This window comes from Toxotes jaculatrix, chromosome 18 (genome assembly GCF_017976425.1).
Source record: "Toxotes jaculatrix isolate fToxJac2 chromosome 18, fToxJac2.pri, whole genome shotgun sequence".
Lineage (NCBI taxonomy): Eukaryota > Metazoa > Chordata > Actinopteri > Toxotidae > Toxotes > Toxotes jaculatrix.
The window spans coordinates 13,955,697-13,978,386 of NC_054411.1; the positions used below are offsets into that span (position 1 = coordinate 13,955,697).

The following is a 22,690-nucleotide window of genomic DNA, read 5'->3' on the forward strand; positions in this document are numbered from 1 at the left end:
ATCCAACAGGGAGGGGAATTGGCTGAGGCAGATTCCCAGCCACATATAAGGGGCTGAGGCTGGGACCAAGGAGTACGCTGAGGGCTGCCGGCAGGATAGAGGGGCTCACAGTGTGAAGACAATGATATGGGCAGAGAGGAGAGCTGATATGCAACTGCGTGTAAAGCCGGCAGGGGCTGGCAGAGGGAGCTGGGTCTGGCATGCTAATCGATCACTTGAGACAGTGGGAGAACGGGAAAAAAACTCAGATTGTTATGATCAGACACAGCTCATGTGCCACTCTGATGTGCAGTATATGGTTCCAATTTTGTGTTAAAACCGCTGGTGAAAATAGGCGCTGTCACAGCACATGAGAAACACTCTGTGCTTCGTGTTGGACAGCTTTGTACATGCATAAAAAGTAAAGTAACTAGGACTCATTATTTTTGGCTTTTATTAAAAAAAAGGCCTGCCTTTATTGAAAAAAAAACATCAATAATACAAACAATTGGGGGAAAAAAGTGCGATTTGGAAGTTTGCTTTTGCACTGACTGAGAGGGACTGTAGTGCAAAAATCAGCAGCTCGTTTGTGTGTCTTCTCCATTTTTCTCTTCTCCGCTTTCTTTCCGGAAGCACTTTTCTGAGCTGTCAACATCACAAGAGGACCTCATTTTCTTAAACAGTGGTAAACAGGGTCCTTATGCTGCAGAAAATAAAACAATTTTGATTGTGTAGGGACACAAAATCAGTGTGAAAACTGATTCAAATCTTTCTGGGCCTTTCAAAAAATTCTGCATTTTTCTACAAAAATTTGTAAACAGCCAAAAACACTGATCCTTGAGGGGAAGATATATTTAAAAGCAGCTGTCTAAAGTTGTGTTTGTGACAACTAAATGCTCTACAGTAATCAAAAGTAAGAAATATCACACACAAGTTGACTGCAGCATAGAAGCACTGTAGTGTTAACCTCAGTTAATCACTGTACTACTCTGCTGTACTGAAGACAAATCCTTATGATGTTTGCCTACCCTGGCTATTTTTACAGTGCTGCTGTTTTTGCATTTGATCTTGAAGCACAGAAACAAAGTCACATCAATCAGAAGGCTGCAGGGTGAGAGTGCATCAGCACTTATGGAGAGACACAACCTGACACTGGCAGTATAACAAGGCTCTTTGTTGGTGCTTTGAGGAAAAAAAAAAAAAACCCAAAAAACAAAACAGCTTTGATTTTAAGTTTCTTATTTTACACTTCAGAATGCCTGCACATGCCTACCATTACTTCCACTGCTTAGGTTAGGTTTGTGGAGTAGAGACACATTTGACCCCCAATCCGACATTTGTTAAATAATTTCTTCGGGTTGCTGATCACACAATCCAGGCGAGTCTGTATGTTTGCAGCAAGAAACAAGGTGAAATTACCTGGCGGCTGTGTTAATGCACTCTGTCAAGTGCACCACAAAAGCCCACTAGACATAATTCATATAGAAACGCCAGTGGCAAAGCATCTACGCAAAGCAGCACTCACATGCTGCATGTCAAAACCAGAGAACAGGAAAGCGGGAGAGTCTGAGAGAGTTTGTAAAAGCAGTGAAATTATATCAGCATGAGACGGAGAAAGAAAGACAGGAAGAGAGAGAGTTTGAGTGGAGCTGGAACCATCCTGTGAGAGACTGTGTGAATCAAAAATATTGGTTTCTTCCGCTTACTTCTGGATGACAGCCTCCGCTAAATGGCTGTGAGTGTATACAATGCTTCTCCATATTGCTGACATAACATGCTATACCTGACAGCTACCCATCCCCCACCTCCTCCATGTTTTTTTTTCCCTCCCCCTCCTCTGTTTCCTTGCTCCTCAGGTGTTGAGACACCATGCTCTGTCGCCGGCTAATTACCCGTGTCGCTCTGGGAGGAGATGAGGGGAGATCCCAAAGCGGAAGTGACAGCTGTCTTTGCCACTCTGCAAACTGCCGTGGGGCCCTCCCCTCAGAGTGCGACAAGTGCCGGTGTTACCGACAGAAATGATGTCACAGCCACTTCAGCCTCCACCTCAATTACAGTAAATCCAGTGGAGACGAGAGACGGAGGCTGAACTGCGTCTCTCGTTCTTTTATCACTACTGCTCTGCTTCTACGTGAATCTGTCTTTTACTTTTCTCTTCATGACTAAAATTCCTGTCAACAAGGTTCATGTCCACTTTTAGCTGCAGATTGTACACAGACATGGAAATTAATTAGATCTTAAAATTTGTGGTTTGGAATTTATGGTCCTTTTCAAGGTAAAGAATATTTACCATCGTGTGAAATGTACTTACTTTGGCAGTATGTGAAGAAATAAGATTTTGAAACCGTTCCAAGGATTAAATATTGATTAGTTTCTACTGTTGAACCAGACCTACAGTGAAACATGTGCCAAATCTGCAGCACTCGTAGCACCATCAGGACATCCGTCTGACACTCAGAGTAATGCTTTGAATTTCACAGCCTATGATTAGATGATGATTAACAAGACTCTACAGCCATGCTAGCAGCTATGTGAGGCAGCACTCATGCACAGCAGTGCTTTGAGCTAAATGCTAAAATTCAACATTGCCAACAATATTAGGGCAGATGGCAAAGCTGATGCTGCTACAATGAGAAACATTTCTTGAACTGCCATGTGATACATAAAGAAGATATGTATCACGGTTCCCTGATAAAATCTACTAGACAGATATATCATCTGTTGTTCATAGTGCTCTTCTTTGGAAAACACTCAAAAAACCTGTTAGTTAAAATCTAAAATACATTTAGAACTAGGTGGGTTTGTGTGTGCATTTTCGTTTTTCACCAAAAAAAAAGGCTAGAACCAGCTGTTTATCTTGATGATCCAACTCCTAACAACAGTATTGGATCGAAACGTGCATTAATTCTCATTTTCTTCTGAAGATTTTTCTTGAAATTCAGTTAAAAATTGTGCTCCATTTGGATCGAACCCCAACTATTGTTACCGTACTTACTGCGTAATTTCAGCTACACAGGTGATTGGGGCTGAAGGAGCAACAGCAAAAACAAGATGAATAATTGTAATTGTATAATAATCAGTGCATCCCTCCCTCCCCCATCTTGCAGTGTGTGGAAAGAGACATCAGTACTCAGTGTTGAATCTGCAGGGAAAGTAAGATAAGACCTTACTGTGAAAACGCAATGTGTGAGCATAAGTGATTTGCCTAAGCAGAATGGCAAAGGGAAGACACCAGCCAAAGTGACTACTCAGTAAAACCACCAGAGAGCATGAGTGTTGCCAATTAGAGCCAATTATGTGATGCAAACCAACAGACTGACTCCCACTATAACTAAGCTCCCAGCGTGGCTCATCTGTCTTACGGAGAAAACACTAAACATATCAACCATCCTGTCCACATAAGAACCACGGCACGCCATCCAGTGGTATTAAGCTCCTTTCCGAAGCCTGGGTGGGAAAGTGAAGAGCAGGAAATGTAAATAGATACAAGCCTGAGGGGATCTGTAGGAGCACAACCCACATAACGATCTGTCAATTTAATAGCATGTGGGAGAGGACAAGTAAGGGGTACCGAGAAATGTTCCCTTTCTCTATTCATTAATAGTCACAGAAAAGTGATTTATGGATGTTCGGCATCTGCCATTAACCAGCCAATTTAAGAAGCCCGTTAAAAAGAGTGAGATATGTATACTGGGTTGTATCTTGTGAGGCTGCAAGCAAAGACGGGATATACTAAGAGCCTGATAAAATCCACTTAACTATAGTTTACTTAGATTTTCTCTGAGACTGAGCATTTCATTTCCTGAACATCAGCCCCAAGGGAATGCCACTGCACACTTATATAAACGTACATATAGCAATAACATATCTACTGTCTCTCTGCTGCAGTATAAACACTAAAATACATACACACACATATACTGTAAACTAGAATCGGCTTTTGGAAAGTGTAAGCCCTAACCTTAGCTGATGTTTCTTTGTGAGTCTCTGTCAGAACTTCTGCAATTTTCTAAAAAATTCTGATGGTGCTCCCAGAGGAGACAGACTGCAGTGATTCAATACACCATGACACCAATTAGTGGGGTAAATAATAGCACGGCCAACAGAAGCAATCCCACTGCGCCATCTTTCCCACCTCACTGATCTCCCCAGTCTGTTCTTATCAAAGCAGTTTTTCTTCACAGCCTGAAATTTAAGATCAAAGGGCAGCTCTAACTCATCAACGCCTTTACCTTTTCCCTACAGCAATGGATACAGTGCTCAATAACAAGCGCACATTATCATCAGCCTGTCTGCCCCAGCTTCACACCACCCACTGGCAGAAAGGAATCGACAGCAAATCTAGTCTTGTACACAGTCATTTTCCTGACCAGCCAGCGTGAAGCCGGAGCAGTTCTGAAAGATCATGGCACCAAGAAAATGTCCAAGGCAGGACCGGTCCTGTCTGCCTTCTGAACTCTTATTGCACTTTGCCAGTGTGACAATCAATAGTCCTATATTTTTAGATGGAACCATCTCGTCTGTCAGACTGGAAAGCACACTGTGCATATATATGTGTGTATGTGTGTCCGCTGGTATCAGGACTTATGTTTGTGTTGACGAGCGACAAGCCCATTATCACTCCAGAGTCAGCGAGCTACGACAGGAAGGAGGTGCACAAGCTGTAGAGATGCTGTCAAGCCCTCAGGCTGAAACGGCACTCTGCAGGAAGGAGAGGTAGCTTATCTATGTGTGGCCAAAGGTGATCGAAAGCAGTGTGTGGGCAAAAGCGCTCCGATTGGGCTGTTTGATCACTTGCAGAGCATCCAGAAAGAACAACAAAGCATTTTCATTCAGCGAAAAAAAAAAAAAAAAGCCAGAATGGTTGATGATTTGCATTTTCACAAGCTAACGGATGATTTCTCCATAGATGCCTCACAGTATCTGACATAAAATTTGGATGAAAGAAACATCACCTCACAGAGCTGCGCATTGTACCCCCGACTGCAGCAGTTCTGCCTCCAGCTTGAAAGTAATAGGAGAAAATAACAGGATCAGAGAGAAATAAGTCAAATCTTGACTTACCCGTGCAGTTCCTTGAGAGAAACCGAGATCTTGAGGTTGTGCCCCAGCACATGGAGGGCTGTGAGGATGTCGGCCCATTGCACCATCTCGCCCAAAGGACCCCCCTTCAGCACCTTGGGACTGAAGACATCCCCAGACTCCTCAGTCAGAAAGCCCACATGGACGAGAATCTGAATTCAGAATGAGAAAGACAAAAGTCAAGGAGAGAAGAGTGGAGCACACAACAGGACAATGTTTTCTTATTGTAGAGTGTGAAGTTTTGCTATTGTGGAGAACAGGCTATTATTTCCATATATTTTTTTCTATTCAATCTCCAGTCATGCGTGAGGAATAATTGAGATTTTGTGAGAGCAATTTTCACCAGCGCTTCAAAAGATTCACATATGAATAAACTCAGAAGTTTGGCATGGATCAGTGATGTCAAATTTTAAATATAATTGAGTATCTAATGAAAGCAAGGAAGCAAGTGACAGCATATTCACACCAACGCAACTCCCAAGAAATAAACTCAGCTGTGCATGGAGTTGAAATGAAAATTGACCTGCTGAAGGCTAATTGATATGCAGAATCATACATGAGAGCTTTAATTGCTGATGGGGAAGGATGGAATTTCAAGGCTGTTAAATACATAATGAAATTTGATTTTTCAACAGACAGCAGCGTTTAATTTTTTTTTTCCCCCTCAATTACTTTTGTCTTAAAAAAACTTTTATTCATCTGTTAGACCATGCATTTGTTCATGTTTGTTTTAGGGGTGTGGCAGTGAGTGATAACTTGCAGCCCTTCACTTACACATCACCATGAATCCTTCCTACACCTGTTTGAAGAGACATACTTTGTCATACTTCAGCTTCTGTCTAAAAAAAAAAAAAAAAAAAAAAAAAGACTGAAATGTTTTCAGATTTCTCCTACTTTCCTCCAAAATCAGTCCGAATATCTTTGAGGAGACTAACACGCTGAGGTGGCACCTAGATTAAAAACATGTTGATGAGGTTTTGAGAGGTGTCAAGTCATATTAGCATATAAACCATATTTCCCTGACAGCGCTAAATTTGTTTTCAAATGGGTGCTTTTTACACTTTAATCTTAGAACAAGAAATGTTTCAATACCAGTTTTTCAGTTTTTAATATGGATACCAATTTTTTTTTTAATTATTAGTAAGCTATTAACATGCAACTTGCATGCTGTTGGGATTGTCTTGTAAAATAACATGCACTTGTAGTTGTGACACTGTGCCCAGTTCACCAATTCACCATAGATTTAGCATTTTCCTACACTGCTGACACAATAGATTTCCCGAGTGTGTGAGCCACAAAGCTGTTCAGCCTGCAGCGCCGAGCACACATAAGAACCCCACATGTTAGATGTAAAACTCACTGCGCCAGCCAATGATGCCAAATGTGGTTAGGCAGACTTTTGTAGGAGAAGGAGGGGAGGGCCTCATTCACAGAACAAAGTTTTATATTAAGACATCACTTCGTTTGATGCGCACAGACATTGACAGGGTCAAATAACAAAGCAAAGAAAAAGAACATAATGATAATCATTAGAAAGTAATTTTAACAAAAGTAGGAAAAACACAGGCCTCACATTTTGCACTGTCAGGGACAAAGACTGTGAGAAGAATTGTAATCCAAGTGAAAACACCTTTAGTCATCCCTTTTTGAAGTAAAAAAAATAATGTCAGTAATTTCTTTACTGTCAATTTATTTTCATTAGAGGCATGTTTCATTTTCTCAACAACTTCTATTATTCTATTATTATTAGAAGGAAGAGAAAATAATTTTGGGGAAATATTAGAAATGCAGCATTTTCTCTCAGTTGTTGGAGGGGTGTGTTGGTGTCTGTGTTTGATTGACAGCAGCTGGGAGGCTGAGTTCAGGCCTTATGTCGAAGTCTGTTCTCACTTCAAGAACTGAATTAGTGCAGGAGGGTTCAAGTGCTGTGAGGCTTTCAAGTATTAGGTCTTACGCACCTTTCACGCTGTCAGAGTAACGAACATGATATGCTGGAAACAAGTGGAAGTAAAACAATATGCACCATTATCCTATTAAAATATTAAGCTGTCGGCTACACAGAGCTCCCAAGTGGTCTCTTTGGCATTGTTAAGCTTACGGGCTGCGGTTCACTATGTACAGGAAGTGTCTAGGGCAGCAAGTCTGTACAAAAGCTGCTATCAGCGGCAGTTGATTTGAGTACACGGTTTTGTACGGGTTAGTAGTGCTGAACGATCTCAGCAGCGAGCGCACACAGCTATGATAAGCCCTGAGGAGAAAAAGTGTCAGTCAGTCACCACCTGCACTATTTAAAGTAAGCTAAACCTGATCACACAGTCACTCAAGTGAGTTTGTAACACTATTTAGAGTTGTAATGCTTTCATTTAGATGGCTGGCAGTAAACATTTGAAAGCCATGTAAGCAGAAGGCGACAGTTTTTGCCATGTTGGACTTTAAAGTGTGGGCATATGGCTATTTCCTGAAGGCAGTACATCCCACTGTAGACTCGGTATGTAATGAACTCACATACATACCAGTAGAAAAGATTTGGTAGTTTATTCTTCATTAGTATTTCTCTCCTGTTAAAATAACACTCCCCGTTGTGTCCCCTTCTGTGGTTGTGGTTAGGGTTTGTTCAGCTTAGGTTATGGTTAAGCATAGCACAGATAACTGCTTGGGTTTGGGGTGATGCTGAGGTCAGGTTAAGCGTCTCAGAAGACGACTGATTGGGGTTAGGGATCAGGTTTAGTTAAGGTTTAGGTGAGTTGAATAGTTGAATAAGTGACAAAGTAAACCCATTTGCTGTATAGCTTATAAACCATGGGCAGTGTTTTGTTAACATTGGTTGTTGAGGAGTAAGGGCCACAAGAGCATCTAAATGGACCAAAGTGACATTTGCAGCATTTGCCTGACGTTTAATGTGCTGCAAATGAGCAGCTAATTACCTATCTAGCCTGCAAACTGTTGCAGAGCACTTTTCCCCGGCAAATGTTTGTTTGTTCACTCATTCAACAAGCTCAGGTGCAGGGGGGACACGACTTGTGTTCATGTGTGCAAGTTTTAGCAGGAAAGCCATCGTGCGTGTGTCTGTCAGTGTGACCGTCTGCCTGAGACAGGACAGAACACTGACTTCACTGCTTTAGGCAAAGATTTTATTGGCTGCATGGAAACAAGTGTGAACAAATGTGACTTACATCAGATGTGCATGATGAAGCAGACACAAAGCATGCAATTCATTTTCCACTGGGCACATTTGGAACACATGCATCATCCCATCATATTTCATCCTGGACACAAACACATCATCATGTTCAAGTCACTGTGCTTCCAATTAGAGTACAACTTGATGCAATATGACCATCATGTCACTCATGATTCATGGCTAACTCAAACATTGCATGGATACCAAGAAAAGAGTATTTGGGGGTAGAATAGAAGCTGAAAATGGGTTCACAAACGCTAACAGTGAAGCACACGCTAAGAACACAAAGGCAGTAAAGGGAACAGGAAAAACAGCCAGGTTGGCCAGAGATGTTCCATAAAACATCTGTCTTCTCTACAAATCGGTCCATCTCGGTTTCTCAATGTTACTCAGTGTTTCAGTGGTGAAAGCCAAGCCTGCAAGGTCTGGTTAATGGATAGTAACCGTTACTGTCAAACACACCATTACAATAAACAAAGCCCTCTCCCCAGTGAGGAGAAAGCAGGCATTTGGGAAGAGTGTAATGTTATCAACCGAACAGGTGAAAGAAATGAATCAAAACAAGACTTGGTCAAACCTTCGTATATGGCTGGACTGCGTGTGGTCAGTGTATGAAACTGAGGACGCAGATGAAAACTGTTCTTGAAATGCTGTAAATAACTACTTTCAGTGGAGAGTCGCTAAAGCCTGCTTGAAAAATCACGAAATGTAGCTAGAGGGCTTAATATGCCATCATCGTGTCGTATTTGTATTCTGCCTTGTATCGGCTGGTTTCAGCCCTTTGTCTGTTTGCTTCACTCCTACCCTCTGCTTTCAATAATTGAATACAGCCTAATTTTCAATAAGGATGTTCACGTTTATGTTTTTTTCTGTTTCTGTTGTCAGACAATAGAATAAGTATGAAATAGTGACTGAAACGCAGCCCATTAAGGCGACATGTGAACGGGCAGTCACCAAGCCATTTCCAAGCTGCTGCTCTGCACTGCTAAAATCCTAATTTTATAAATCAGGATAATTTTTTTTTTTTCTTCCATTCCTGTTACATTTAAGCTTTTGGAGCCTCAAACCACTTTTCAGGAACAGAGGGATTTATGGAGAGCTGTCCACATGCTCTGGGTAAAACAAGATCTGTAGTACAATACTCAGTCATGCATTCTGATCCCATTTCATTGTGAGATATGATGCTCCATTAAGTCGTGCATACAACATGCATGCAAATGTGTCAAAAAAGGGCCAGAGATGAATAGAGCATTGTGCAAGAGACACTTGAAAAGTGCCAGATTGCTGTTTTTTTGTTTTCATAACTTATCATATGCATATTGTTTATTATGCAGTGCTGGTCTTTAACAGGTGCACATCAGAATTAATGCTAAGAAGTACATGTCCAGAATATGATGTAAGATGTTGAGAAGAAAAAAATATTATTCTGAGGTCAATTATCTTGTTATAATTTTACTAATGATTTAAAGGGGAGCTCCAGCACTCTGACTTTTAGGCTGTAATATGCGTCAAGTTCCGAAAACCTACACTTCCTGTAATGTATCTGGATAGCATCTTTCATTAGATGGAATCTGCCTCCTAAATGCTCACTTCTTTCAAACCCCACACCTCCAGGCTGTCTGTAAGACATTCTAAATCTGAGCTCCATGTCGAGACCATTAGACACCGGTAGGGTTAAGCTCCTCTAGTGTCACAAACAACGATATACAGAAGGCTGAGTTGTATTCCTTTTAACAAGTAAATGTCATGTTATGTCATGTCATGAGATACAGTATATGTAAAGAAATATGATTAGTGCCTGTGGATAATATTGCACAGAAATTTCACATGTTCAACAGATGTGAGGGTCTCTCTCTCTCTGTTTCTCTCTCAAATTACCATATGCCCCCATTTACTGCTATTTATGTGAGTATAAAAAGCAGCGTAGTGAGTCACTTGTAGTGATGCTATGAGGATGCTACCGTGTGTGCCAAGATTTGTGTGTCTGTGCTAGTCATACAATATCCTCGTCAGCATAAATGATCCCACATGTCAGGTGGTGATAAGCAACCTTATATATAAACGTATATGTAGAGTGGATTAGGTAGAGAACCACACTAAAAGCAGCACAAATTATTCACCACAACTGGGGTGGCTAGTGGACTTTATCTTTATAAACGTATTACCATCTGATATACTTGTAAGTATCTCTAATATTTGATTTTTAAAAAATGATGGCGCTGCAAACTGTAGCCACCTCTATAACCTAAACTCAATTAAACCTGCTACTTTTATACCATTTTTCACACCTTCTTCACAGGTTATGAAGATGGAGCTTCTCAGAATACATTTCCAGACCAATAAGGTCTTTATGGCCGACAAATTCCTGGACGATGACAAATTGGATTCCTTTTTCATTACTGAAACATGGCTGGATGCATCTGGTGCATTTACTCTTGCTAAGCTTCAACACCCAATTACAACTTTCTTTACACAGCTAGGCAGGACAGTTGGGTGGCAGCGTTGCTGTCATTTTCTGAAATTGCCTCGCTTGTCGCCAGATTTCACTTGGTGATGTGCACAGCTTTGAATACCCTCCCTTGATTATTGAAGGTGATGTGCCAGTTTTATTTTTGACTGTACAGGCCCACGAGTTTGCAGATCTCTTGTGTAAAATTTGCTCTGATTAGTTCTGATTTTAATATTCATGTGGACAGTTCTGTTTCCATGAATTAATGAGCCGAAACCACCAATTTGGCAGCACACTTGATTAAGTAATCTGTCTTTATTCTGATGTCAGTTACTAATTTTGAAGATGTTGCTATTGCTAATCATTACTGTGCGTTTATGACATAACCTTGGTAACTAAAAGTGTTGATTCACTGAAAATGATACATCAGGGAAAACTCCACTGAAGCATTTATCGACTCATTCTGTTCAATGCCATACCCTTTACCAATGTCACATCAGTTGTGATGATCAGATGATGTATCAGAAAAGTATAAATACTGTTGGACCACTAAAGAACAAGATATTCTCTGGCAAAATGAAAGCCCCGTGGAGAAATATTGCTACTGAAAGTCAGCAAAAACATGACTGCCCTAAGGCTGAGAGGACGTGGAGAAAATTGGGAAAACTACAAAATTCTCCTTAAAAACTATAACAAAGTCACGAAGCTCGTCAGAAAATCCTATTTCTCAAATCTTACCAACACCAAAACTCCTTTTCTTAAACGAATAAACTAATTTGTCCTCGTCAAACTCTTTCCAGTGACTTCTCTACAATAAGTGAAAGTAATAATATTGGAGACTTTACAAAAATTACAAATATCAGGGACAATATTCTCCAAAACCAGCGCTATACAGAAACAGCTCTCGTCACAATTACTAATGACATTATAGGGATTACCACTGATGCACAAAACTTTTCTGTGCTGGTAACGCTTGACCTGAGCTCAGCGTTCAGCACCAGTGACCATAACATTTTAATTAAAAGGCTGGAGAGCTGCGTTGGCCTATTTGAAACTGCACTGCAATGGTGATGACAGAAATCACAATGTTGGGTGCAAGACCACAGAGGCAGCAGGTCTGCACCTACCTGGGGTCCAAGTCTTTCACCATCACTAGCCAAGTCAAAAACCCTGGGAGTTATTACAGATGCTGACCTAAATTTTAATTCCCACTTTAGCAGCATCACCAATCTGCCCTTCCATCGTCTCAGAGATATCTCAAAAATCCATAATTCATCACGCAGGCAGATTCAGAAACTCTCCCCATGCCTTTGTCACAAGAAGACTTTTTACCAGTTTTCCTGCTAAATCCATCCAGCGGCTTCCAGCTTATTCAAAATACAGCAGGCTAGAGCCAAAAGGTTTGACCATATCAATTCTTAAGCACCTCCACTGGCTACTTATCCACTATAGGACTGATTTTACAATTTCGCTTCAGGTGTGTAAAACCACTAAATAGCATGGCCTCTGAATATAAAATAAACCAGGCCGATCCCTCAGTGATGACCGTGATGCTCCATAGATAGTGATGCACTTGATGCCATCGCTGATGTTTTTTAAATATTTGTAATTACCTATTTTCTACTATTTTTTAATCTCTGTGGACCTGAAACAAAATGAGTTGAATGATTGGTTGAATCACTGACTGTGTCAACCACCACTTAAGAGAGTTTAACACTGGGTTATTTTTACCTCTCTGTGTCTGGACCAAAAAACACTGAGCAGCCTGAGGCAAAAAAGACTGCTGGCACCTCACAGGCAACAACAGAAGAACATTCCAACGCTATACAATTCACTGTGTCATTAATACGTGATAAAGGCAAAAATAGCACTGCAATCAAAGGATGAAAGTGTAGCAGCCGTGGAGCACTGAGGCGGCACTATGCTGTGGGTGTTCTGCACAATGTGGTGTTAAATCACGTAACAAAAATATTAGCGATAGATAGTGAACATTTATTGTGTAATTCCTAATACCCGATTTCCCACCTCAAGGCTATTTCATGGCTCCAGCAGGCAGCATTGTTTGACACTTTGTAGAAATGTCCCTGCAAATGTCAGTGATGAAAGTGCACTAAAGCCAATCAAGGCTTGCGAGGAGTTCCTCCCCATCATTATCTACTTATGTTGCTATCTCAATGCACCGTGATTCAAACAGAGAAGCCGAAGATAAAAGAAGAAAATGTTAGTCCAACAAAACGTGACAGCCGTTCTGGTAACTTAGTAGCCTAGAATGGCAACATTAAAGGACTGTCTGGCTGTCTCAGGAGCGTTTGATCCAAAACATCCTGTGGTAAAATTGTTTTATTTTCTTTTGGTGACTAAACAGATGGGTTTACATCAAATTAGGAGCTGAAGAATATGTTTCCAGCTTCAGATAAAGAAAAATAAGAAAGAAAATCTGTTGAAACTAAGAAAAGCTCTTATTACTGGCTCATCCTCTGCAGACTGTTAACCACAACGCTTTGAAAAAAAAATGAAACCACAACACAGACTTGTTCTCTCATCCCACACTTTCATCCTCCACTCTGTGCAGATTCATATTGGTGTGTGGAAAAGCCTCATATTCACCCTTTTTTGCTCTCTCCAGTGGCTGCGCAGCTTGTCATCCAGCCGTCGAGCAGCAGAGGCCCACTGTGCTGCCAGCCTGCGTATGCGTCTCTTCATGAAGCTCAGCGATTCCTTCCCGGTGCCCACCTGCTCCAGCAGAGTCCCAATGTCAGATTGGAAAACAGCCTGCGCGACAGCAGCAATACAAATCAATGGAAAGGATCATAAATGCAGAGTTGTGCAGAAGTTCTGCACAAGAAACAACTAAAGAATGGGCTGGTATTTTATAACTTGGCCAGGAAGCAGAATGGGTGGGATACTAAAAAACATTGTTGTCTACAAGTGGAGCTATTTTCATTGTAGGTGGTTAAGACTGTGTAGAACACAGAGAGCCTGTCATGTCTTATCTGCTGGTGCCCTGGGGTGAGGCCTCTCAGAGCGGTTACCTGAGGGATTCCTAGATCATTCCCATAAATAGTCTGCTCTCATTTTACATATATTCCTCTGCCCACTATAATTACTGCATCACAGCGTAGTACCAGCATGTGAGTATTAATCAGTGGAGTAACTGCATCAGAGAGCACAAAAAAACAAACAAACATGCAAACACAAACCTCTCTTCCTCTCTCAAACACACACCCACTATAAAAGAAACTGAGATTCTCTCATAGACAAAATCAATATGCAGAGCTGTACTGTACTCGCAGAATGCAGGTGAATTATTGCTCTCAAGAGCAACTTGTGTACGGCACAGCAAAATGCAGAGTGCCCAAGGGAAGCCTTGGGATTAGTCTCATTGAATACAGGCTGGCAATTAGAGCAGAAGGTAGAGCTGCAGACCGAATTTACATCAGGGCCTGTCGTGCCTGTTCTCCATTACTCTGGGGAGAAAGTGGGAGGAGGGGACAGAGGCGAACGGTGGGGTAGACCTAAAAGCGATTGTAAACACAATGCATCATGTGTTGATGCCAAAAATAAAAATCAAATGGTGCGGGAGCGGGTGGAAACTCAGAGTGACAGCGAGCACCCAGTGAGAGGTAATGTACAGTAAGTTGTGAAGATTCTTCCAGAAGCAATCAGTAAAAATGTCCCAGTGAACTCCCACTACTTAAAAAGTCATAAAAAAAAAACTCTGTGGCGTCAATTCCAAGCTATCAAATAGACAGCAGGAGTTTCTCTAAAGCTTTTTTTTTTTTTTTAATTTGCCATTTCACCCATTTTCTCCCTAATTTGGTCATGTCATATTTTTACAATATCCCCTGTCACTGCTAAGAGTTGGTATAAGAAGAGTGTAGACTACCATGTGCTTCCTCAGTGGAGTCATCATCTGGTCTGTTTCACCTCCCTGCAAAGATTTTAACTTTTCATAAAGTTTCATACTTTTCCCGCAGATCTCCTCCTCACATTGAACAGGTCTGGAAAAAAAACAAAAACAGCAAGAGTCTGCAGTGCAGCGATGAGAGCATGCTCCCTCATTGGCCTCACACCAGAGAGAAAAGTAGTAAGTGTATCCTTGGCTGATTGAGCGTTCAAGGAACTGGACGAACTTCACTGCAGTGGTGGGGAATTGTTTTACTTCTACGTCGAACTGTTACCCTGTGCTCTGCTGTTATGTTTCTTCTTGAGCAAGCTGTGCTGTTGTATGTTGCAATCAAGCCGGATGATATGGAAATGCATTACCTGTCTCTTGGGCGGAGGCTTCAAGGTGGGTGTAGCAGTCTGGTTCCTCCAGGCCAGTGGGGGGCAGAACCACTCAACTTCACTCAGGTAGATGAGGAAGGAGCAGTCAGAGCCGTCCACTCCATAAAAGGCGTAGCAAGGGTCCGAGGTCCAACGAGCCCGCATCCACTGGAAGGAAAAGACGCAAACTTTTGACATGTTCATCCCTTATGTCATTTAATTTGACTTGTGACAGCCCAAGAAGACAGTGCTTTCATTATTCACTTCATTACAGTTTCACTTCAACTTAAGCTTGTAGGCACTTCCATCTGTTCTGTAGTGGTATATTTAATGTAGGATGCATTTTAGGAAAAATCTGGCTTTTGGCTTTATTAATAACTTCTTATTTGGGTTGGCTACAGGAACCCTGTTAATTGGGAGTTTTTTCACTGCTTTCCACTCATGTTAACAGGAAAGCATCAGCAAAACAGTGTGACGAGGTTGTCCAGCAGTGTAAAATGCTAAAAGTGTTACAGAGAGGGCAGAATAATTTTGTTTTGGAGGTTCAGATCAACTAAATTCACAGTTTTTTTTTTTTTAGTTTTTTTTATGATAAGCTGTGAAGAGTAGGTTTACAAGTAGAGGAGACAGGATAATTAAATAGTGAAAATGAAAATGTTTTGTTATTGGGTTCAACTAACATTAGGCTAGATGGATTTCATGAGGTGGCACAGGCAAAAGCACACACTTGAACTGAACTCCATCCCAGACAAAACACCTCACCCTTTCTTTGGTGAGGTAAACAAACCATTCATCCAATCTTCCCTCAGGGTAGAGGGTTTTCTGTTTTTCGCTGACAGAACTTAAACCATTACCACTTTAAAAACACCTGACTCTGAAGGAAGCTGCCTGTACAGGCCACACAAAGTGGAACAGTGTCTAATTTGCACATAAAACATGCGTAGAACACATTCATATGGTGTGGGACTGACTAGCATATTTATGGAGGCTGACGTCATCCATAAACATGATTGTGAAGCTGAGAATAAACAATGTTGCACCTCGCATGTCTATTTTTATAATGCTACCTCTGCACACGTACGCACACCTCTTAGCTGCTGATATTGAATTTTGAACAAAAGGTGCCTATTTTTCACACATTTTGTCTTCAGCTCTTGAGATTTCCTTACATTTCCTCACCCACTTCCAGGCAATTAATGGAATTAAGCACACAGTGCTGTTTATGCTTGTACTGTAAACACTGCAATTTTCTGCAGTTGCTACTGCTGCTATTTTGAACAACCTATTGAGGTTGTAATTCTTACACTGTCTCTACATACAGTTTGTTTATAAAATCATATTTTGTCTTATTCTTGTTCTTTTCTATGTTTTGCCTCTAACAACCCAGTTCTCCACAAGGGGCCTTTAAACATTCTCTTATCTTATTATACAAAATTTATGTTGCACCAAGGTTGAGTCACCAACAGAGGACAAAGAGATGTTTGCTCTGTGTGTGTGAAATTGTTGGGATGTAAGTGAGATATGAAGACTTACATCCATCTTGCCGGGACAGTCTGGATAACGGGGATCTTTAGGAATCTCACATTGTCCTAATGTTCCGTCCCTAACTGGAGAAAAGAAAAATGCAGGGTATTTATCAAAGCTTTAACACACACACACACACACACACACACACACACACACACACACACACACACACACACACACACACACACACACACACACACACACACACACACACACACACACACACACACACACACACACACACACACACACACACACACAAATCAGCAAAAACAAACCAAAACAATACAAAACAACAACAACAACAAAAAAAATGTCTCTTTTATCCACAGTACATAGACACAAAAGTCAAAGGCAGTGCACATCCTACATATCTACTGTGTTTTTACATCTTTGGCCAAGTTTCGTACTTCTGTCATAAATACCATCGAGCTTCATTCTACTATCTAGAAATTATATCAGTATATCAGATTTTACGAAACCTTTATTTTAGCAACACAAACCCCAGCTCCATAAAACTGACAGATATAAATACATAGAAGTATCACTACCCATGGACATCCCAGTAGGTCATAAGACTAAATGGTTATTATTGATCGATCTGGTCTTTACGGTGTTTCCCTTGGGTGTTAAGTGTGTTTGTCTCTTGCATTACAGTACATATCCGCCTGCCTTTGGGATGAACAGAGATAAATTAGAGAGTAAGACTGGCTAACAAGCTCCTATAAAAGCTCGGGCTCCCCTGCCGAATGGCCAAGTCTCTGCTCCAACCCACTCGCTGGATTTACTATAGATAGATTCGCATTAGTGTGATTCATTAAAAAACATAATCTTCCCCCCTCTTTATCACTCCCCTTTCCTTCTCTTCCTATCTTTCCTGTCTCTTTCTGCTGCTCAGCTGACTCTCCCTCTCTCTCCTTCCTTTTCTTTTCTTCTCTTCCTCTCCTCTCTTTCCTTCCCCTTCATTTCTTCCCCTTGAAGCCCGGCGCTGGTAAGCCTAATTAAAGGAGCAGTTGCAGCTTCTCCACCAGCATCCTGCCAAGCGTCGAAGAGCACAATCACAGACAAATAATTGCTATCCATTCTGTCTGATTAGCATGATAACGGCAGACCTCTCACCACGAAAAGTGCTACTGCCTGCCACTGTCAAAACTTAGCCAGGTTCAGAGCGGGCCTCATTTAAATGATATCAGACATTATGACAACAGACAAATTATCTCACACATTTTAATGAGACAGTGAGTTGAACTGGTTTCAGTCATAAAGTGCAGCGTAGTGGATACAGGAGAGGAATTGAACTGTAAATTAAATTGTGCTGTCTGATTTCTATTCTGTGTCCAATAAAGAAACTGAGAATGAAGGCTAATAAAGAAAGCTGACGGACCCCAATCCCATTAACTATGCAGTAATTCATCATCGTGATTTAAACATCCTGCAGTTGTGTGCTTATGATATGGCAGCAACAATGGAGCCCTGCGCCGTGGCGCACAGGAGCTCCTCCACCCCGACAAACAGTGGCTTGCTCTTTAGACACGTAATGTGCCGTGAATAATGTCTGTCATGTTCTATATGATCAACCAGCGAGTGCTTGTTAGACATGAATTGTGCATTCAAGTGTTAAGACTGGATCCAGGCTTATGTGGGCAGAGCAGGCAAGTGCTTTCAGATTGGATGGATTTGAAATGGACAGAGGGGATTCATCTAAAGGGCTACAGCTATATTTAGCATTCTACAGGTGTGTGACTGGGCAGTGGGCAGGCTGTGTGTGTGTGTGTGTGTGCACGTGTGTGTGTTCAAATCTTACCTCTGTTGCTGGCCATGCTGCGCTGCAGGATCTGCTCCACCCTCACTGCCATGTCAGACATGTTCTGGGCTATGGCCTGGATGCGCTCCACCAGCCCTATAGGCTGAATCCTGATCATGTATGCCACATGGAGACACACACACACAAAGTGGAAGGCAAGATCTAAAAATATTCTAGCAACAACCATCTTGTTGTTGACCTGAATTCTCTTATGAACTGCAATCAGGTATCTTCAAAAGAAAGAGGACAGTATATTTTTTTATAGCTTCCTTCCATCCTGTGGTGTTTGTTGTTTTCCCAACCCTTTACAGTGATCACAAAGTAGTGGAAGAAATGCTAATTGTCTAGAACTTGAGGCGTGAAATCGAAAAAGCTTTTAAACACTGACAGATAATTTATTTGTCGAGATAAAAAAAGGGACTCGGCATATTAAAGCGGGTCCTCGGGGGAAATACTAACAGAAGTCAATTAGATTGTTAGCAAATGTGTTTCACTGCACTTGACCTCTGCGACCTAAAAGCCGTTGGCAAAACAATCAAGAAGCAATATTTACAATGGAGGGGGAGATATGGAGGGATCAAAGAGGGTAAAAAGGAAGGAGGGGTTGTGCAACATACATTATAGTGCTGAATGAAAGTTCTAAGAGATTATGGAAATCTTTAGCACGTCAAAGAAAAAACAGAGCAACAACAAAATCATCTGAATCTTTGTTCAGTCCAGGGCTCCAGTCTTAGTAAAACTTTCATTACACTCCAGATCCTGAATTTATCAAAAACATTTTCCAAAACCTGCTACTTCATGTGTAAAAACAAGCTCATCACACATTAACTGCTCTACAAGGTGCAGACACCAAAGGAGAAAAGACATTTTTCCAAATCTGATCTGATCTTTTTGGGTAACAATGATCCTTCAAAGGAAAGAGGGCAAATGTTTTAACGTTTGCTGCAGCATCTTAGGAATGCACCGCAACTGCCTCCATTAATGGTTAATGGATTTATGCAATAAATTATAAAATATTCTGAAGAAAAAGAATCTGTGAGCTCTTACTGCTATCATGAAGAAAAGAAATTGTTAAAAAGTCAAGTTGGCTTTATCTATTATGCGTGTAGCAGGATGAAGTTGGTGCAAATACAATACAAACACTGTAGAGCTGCAACTCCTGATTAGTTTCATTACAGATTAATCTACTGATTATTTTCTCAAGTATTTGATCAATTGTTTGGCCTATGAAATGTCAACAAATAGTGAAAAATGGCCATCATAAATGCCATGTGTCCAAAGTGATGTCTTTAAATGCTCTTTTTCGTCTGACCAACAGTCCAAATCCCAAAGCTATTCAGTGTACTGTCATAGAAGACTAAGAAAAACAAGCAAATATTCACATTTGAGAACTTGGACCCTGTGAATATGCGCTGCCATTGCTTCAAATATAACTGAAATGATAAAGCAATTATCAAAATTATTGCTGATTAATTTTGTATCGATCATTTGACCACAACAATTACAATTACTTGATTATCGATTGATGTGCCCCTTATTTTGTGTTAGGAAATAATGAAAAATGTCCATCAGTATTTCCCAGAGCTCAAACATGATGTCTGTAGATTGCTTCGTTTGTCTAACCAACAGTCCAAAACCCAAAGATATTAACTTTACTGTCATAAAAACAGGAAACCAGCAAGTGTTCATATTTCAGAAGCTTAAACAGGCAAACGTTTGTCACTTTTGCTTGATAAATGAGTAACTGAGTATTAAAATATTTGGCGATAAATTTTCTGTTGATTGACTAAATGAACTAGAACTAACTAGAGTCTTGTGGTGTGAGTTTCTGTAAAACCCTCCTGGGTGGAGTCTTATCTTAGCAGCAATTTTTGTACATCAACTATAGATAGTTTCCTTCATATAGGTACAGTATGGTATATATTTCTATTGTTTATTTTTTATATTTTCATGTAAACTTTCCATACTTTCCAATTAAGTAAATGTTTAGTGTTCAGGAAGTTTAGTGATCGTCTTATTTTCAGACTGTGTGTTTTATATTTCCTAATTTTACTTTGCTGAGACCGTTTTGCAAAAGAAAAGCTTGTAAATACTTTATGTCTGCAGCTGCTGGTGAATCCCATTAAACTGGTGGAAGACAGTCCTGTGCAGCGTGATCCTTGTCTCTACGCAACTCAGCACAAATTCCAACAACAAAAGATAAAAATGTAAATTTTAACCTCAAACTATTGCACAACAGCACATGACTTCAAGGTCGTGTGCTGCATATGTTATAATCGGCCTATATGAATCAATGGAACTGCTGGCCTTGGCCTGTTTTACACAAAAACAAACACTTCAAGGACTTATTTTAATGAGCTCTCTTGTTATGTAGTAGTCTTTCTGGAATTTATATTGCTCATTAAACATCTCTGAATATGTAAACTCAGAAAACACACAAAAAAACTAATGGAACAGTGGTTCTGGGCCGGATGCAGATCAAGCAGTAAAAGTCTGATTTCACTGAGGCAGTGTGTAATTCTGTGTGTTTGCCAAGGGGAAAGCAATCAAACTGTGCTTATATGCATAACTTAACATAATCCTAAACCCCAATTTCATTTTTCCATGCAGTGCCCTGGAGGTAAGAGGTAGCCAAACCTTTCCTTCTACCCTGTAGACCAGCAGGTCAGCACAAATTAATTGCCAATTACACAGACACACTGTCATCCAATGCAGCAAAGTACAGACAGAGACCAATGATTATTATACAGTGGCACAAAAGCTTTCACAGACTGTTGATCTGTGTGGTCTCACACAGAGCCATCCCATTTTTTATATTGCTGGGAGACCAACCCAAGAGAGGTGATCAGCTGTTGAGGAGCAAGAGGACAACCTAATTACTTCTTTAACATTATACCGGGTGGGCAAAGTTTTTCCTGCTTGCAGACCTCACACTAATCTCTAGGGTCAGCGCCAACCCTGATCTATGCAGAATTTTTTTAATCACCTGAGTGAGGTAAAACGAAGCCAAGGAGTGTCGCGGTGAGACACATTTCCACCACCAAGTTGGTTTAAAAACTATTTGGCCTTTTGTCACCGTAACATTTCCAGTTTAGTCCCTGAGAAGCCAATTGAAGCCAATGATTGTTAGAGCTATATGACTGAGAACATATCCACAGGGCATTTTGCAGAGAAAATTAAATTCTGTAGGTATAATATCAAATAGCAGATAAAAATAATTATATGCAGCGTTTTCGCCTGAGTACAATAAATAGCTCTCCCCGGGCTTCTGAACAGCAGTAGTCAGGTCAAGTGAGGTGCTGCACCTTATTTGCAGTCAGAAACAGACAGCCACATAGTGGCCAGTGATATTGTAAAATTGCTAATATTATTACAAAATCTTTTATCACATTATGTGAGGCGGTTATATTATTGTGTGCGAGAGCGGAGACTCTATTGAAGTGGATTTCAGAGAAGCTATTTCCTGGCTGTGAGGAGGAGGGAGGTGATGTCCGGGAGGGAAGCAGACAGTAAAGGCAGAAACAGGAGGGAGCTTCCTTTCCTCAAACCCTGAGCAGGAGCGGGCATGAGAAAAGGTCTGTTGCCATGGAAACCAGAGAGCACGCACACACACACAACTCTGCAGACAGCTTCAACTTGTCCAGCAAGACCCTTGCTCTCCCTTTTTTTATATATATATATGTGACAGTCTCTTTCATTTCTCCAGCTGCCCAGGGAGAGGGATGGAGTTCGTTCTAACACGTATCATCTTCTTCAACACCAGGCTTCTACGGCACAAAGCGCTTTTCACAGCATGCGTCTGCTCCACTGGGATGCCCCAGGGCTCAATGCTTGGCCTCCTTCCTTTTCTTCCCACTGTATCTCTCAGGTCCACTTAAGCTTCTGTGTGTTTATCTCAACATTACTATGCTAATGAAATTCACCTTTGGCACACAGGCTGGACGTGGAGAACTAGATGGAACCTCAATCTCGACAGCTTTGAGCTGCTGTTCCTTCCCACCCTATTTCAGCACCTTTCTATCACTACCGACAACACTAGAAAAATGTTTTTAGTCTTTACCTTTTTTATACAAGCAGCACTGAAATGTCATACACTCATCCTGGAACCTAGGTGTTAATGAACAGTGCTATTGCTTGCAAGCCAGCTCTCCCCATAAGGAGGCCTGTCGTGACAACTGGATCACATCTGTACAAGCTGAGGCACCTGGGTATTTACCTATCATATACATACTAATTAGTGCATACTGCATTCTGTACACCCTGCTAATACTTCAGTATAGCTGGAGCCTAATCTTAAATAGCACATGGTACACAGTCACACGGGGAGTCCTCTACAAAAACCACACATAAATACTCACCCACTTTTAATTAATTCAATGAATAACTCAAGAAATTATGACAA

General features: G+C 41.0%; 1 protein-coding gene across 2 annotated transcripts in view; it reads right to left on the minus strand.

Annotated features, from left to right (window-relative positions):
- The window catches only part of LOC121198589 (alpha-1,6-mannosylglycoprotein 6-beta-N-acetylglucosaminyltransferase B), a 53,082-nt gene that overhangs the window by 18,336 nt on the left and 12,056 nt on the right, over positions 1-22,690 (minus strand). For both annotated transcript variants that reach the window (XM_041062842.1, XM_041062841.1), the window contains exons 4-8: positions 18,289-18,398; positions 16,491-16,564; positions 14,958-15,125; positions 13,299-13,463; positions 5,044-5,213 (exon numbers count right to left, since the gene is read on the minus strand). In XM_041062842.1, the coding sequence (XP_040918776.1) occupies positions 5,044-5,213; positions 13,299-13,463; positions 14,958-15,125; positions 16,491-16,564; positions 18,289-18,398 (687 nt within the window). The remainder of the gene's footprint in view (positions 1-5,043; positions 5,214-13,298; positions 13,464-14,957; positions 15,126-16,490; positions 16,565-18,288; positions 18,399-22,690) is intronic.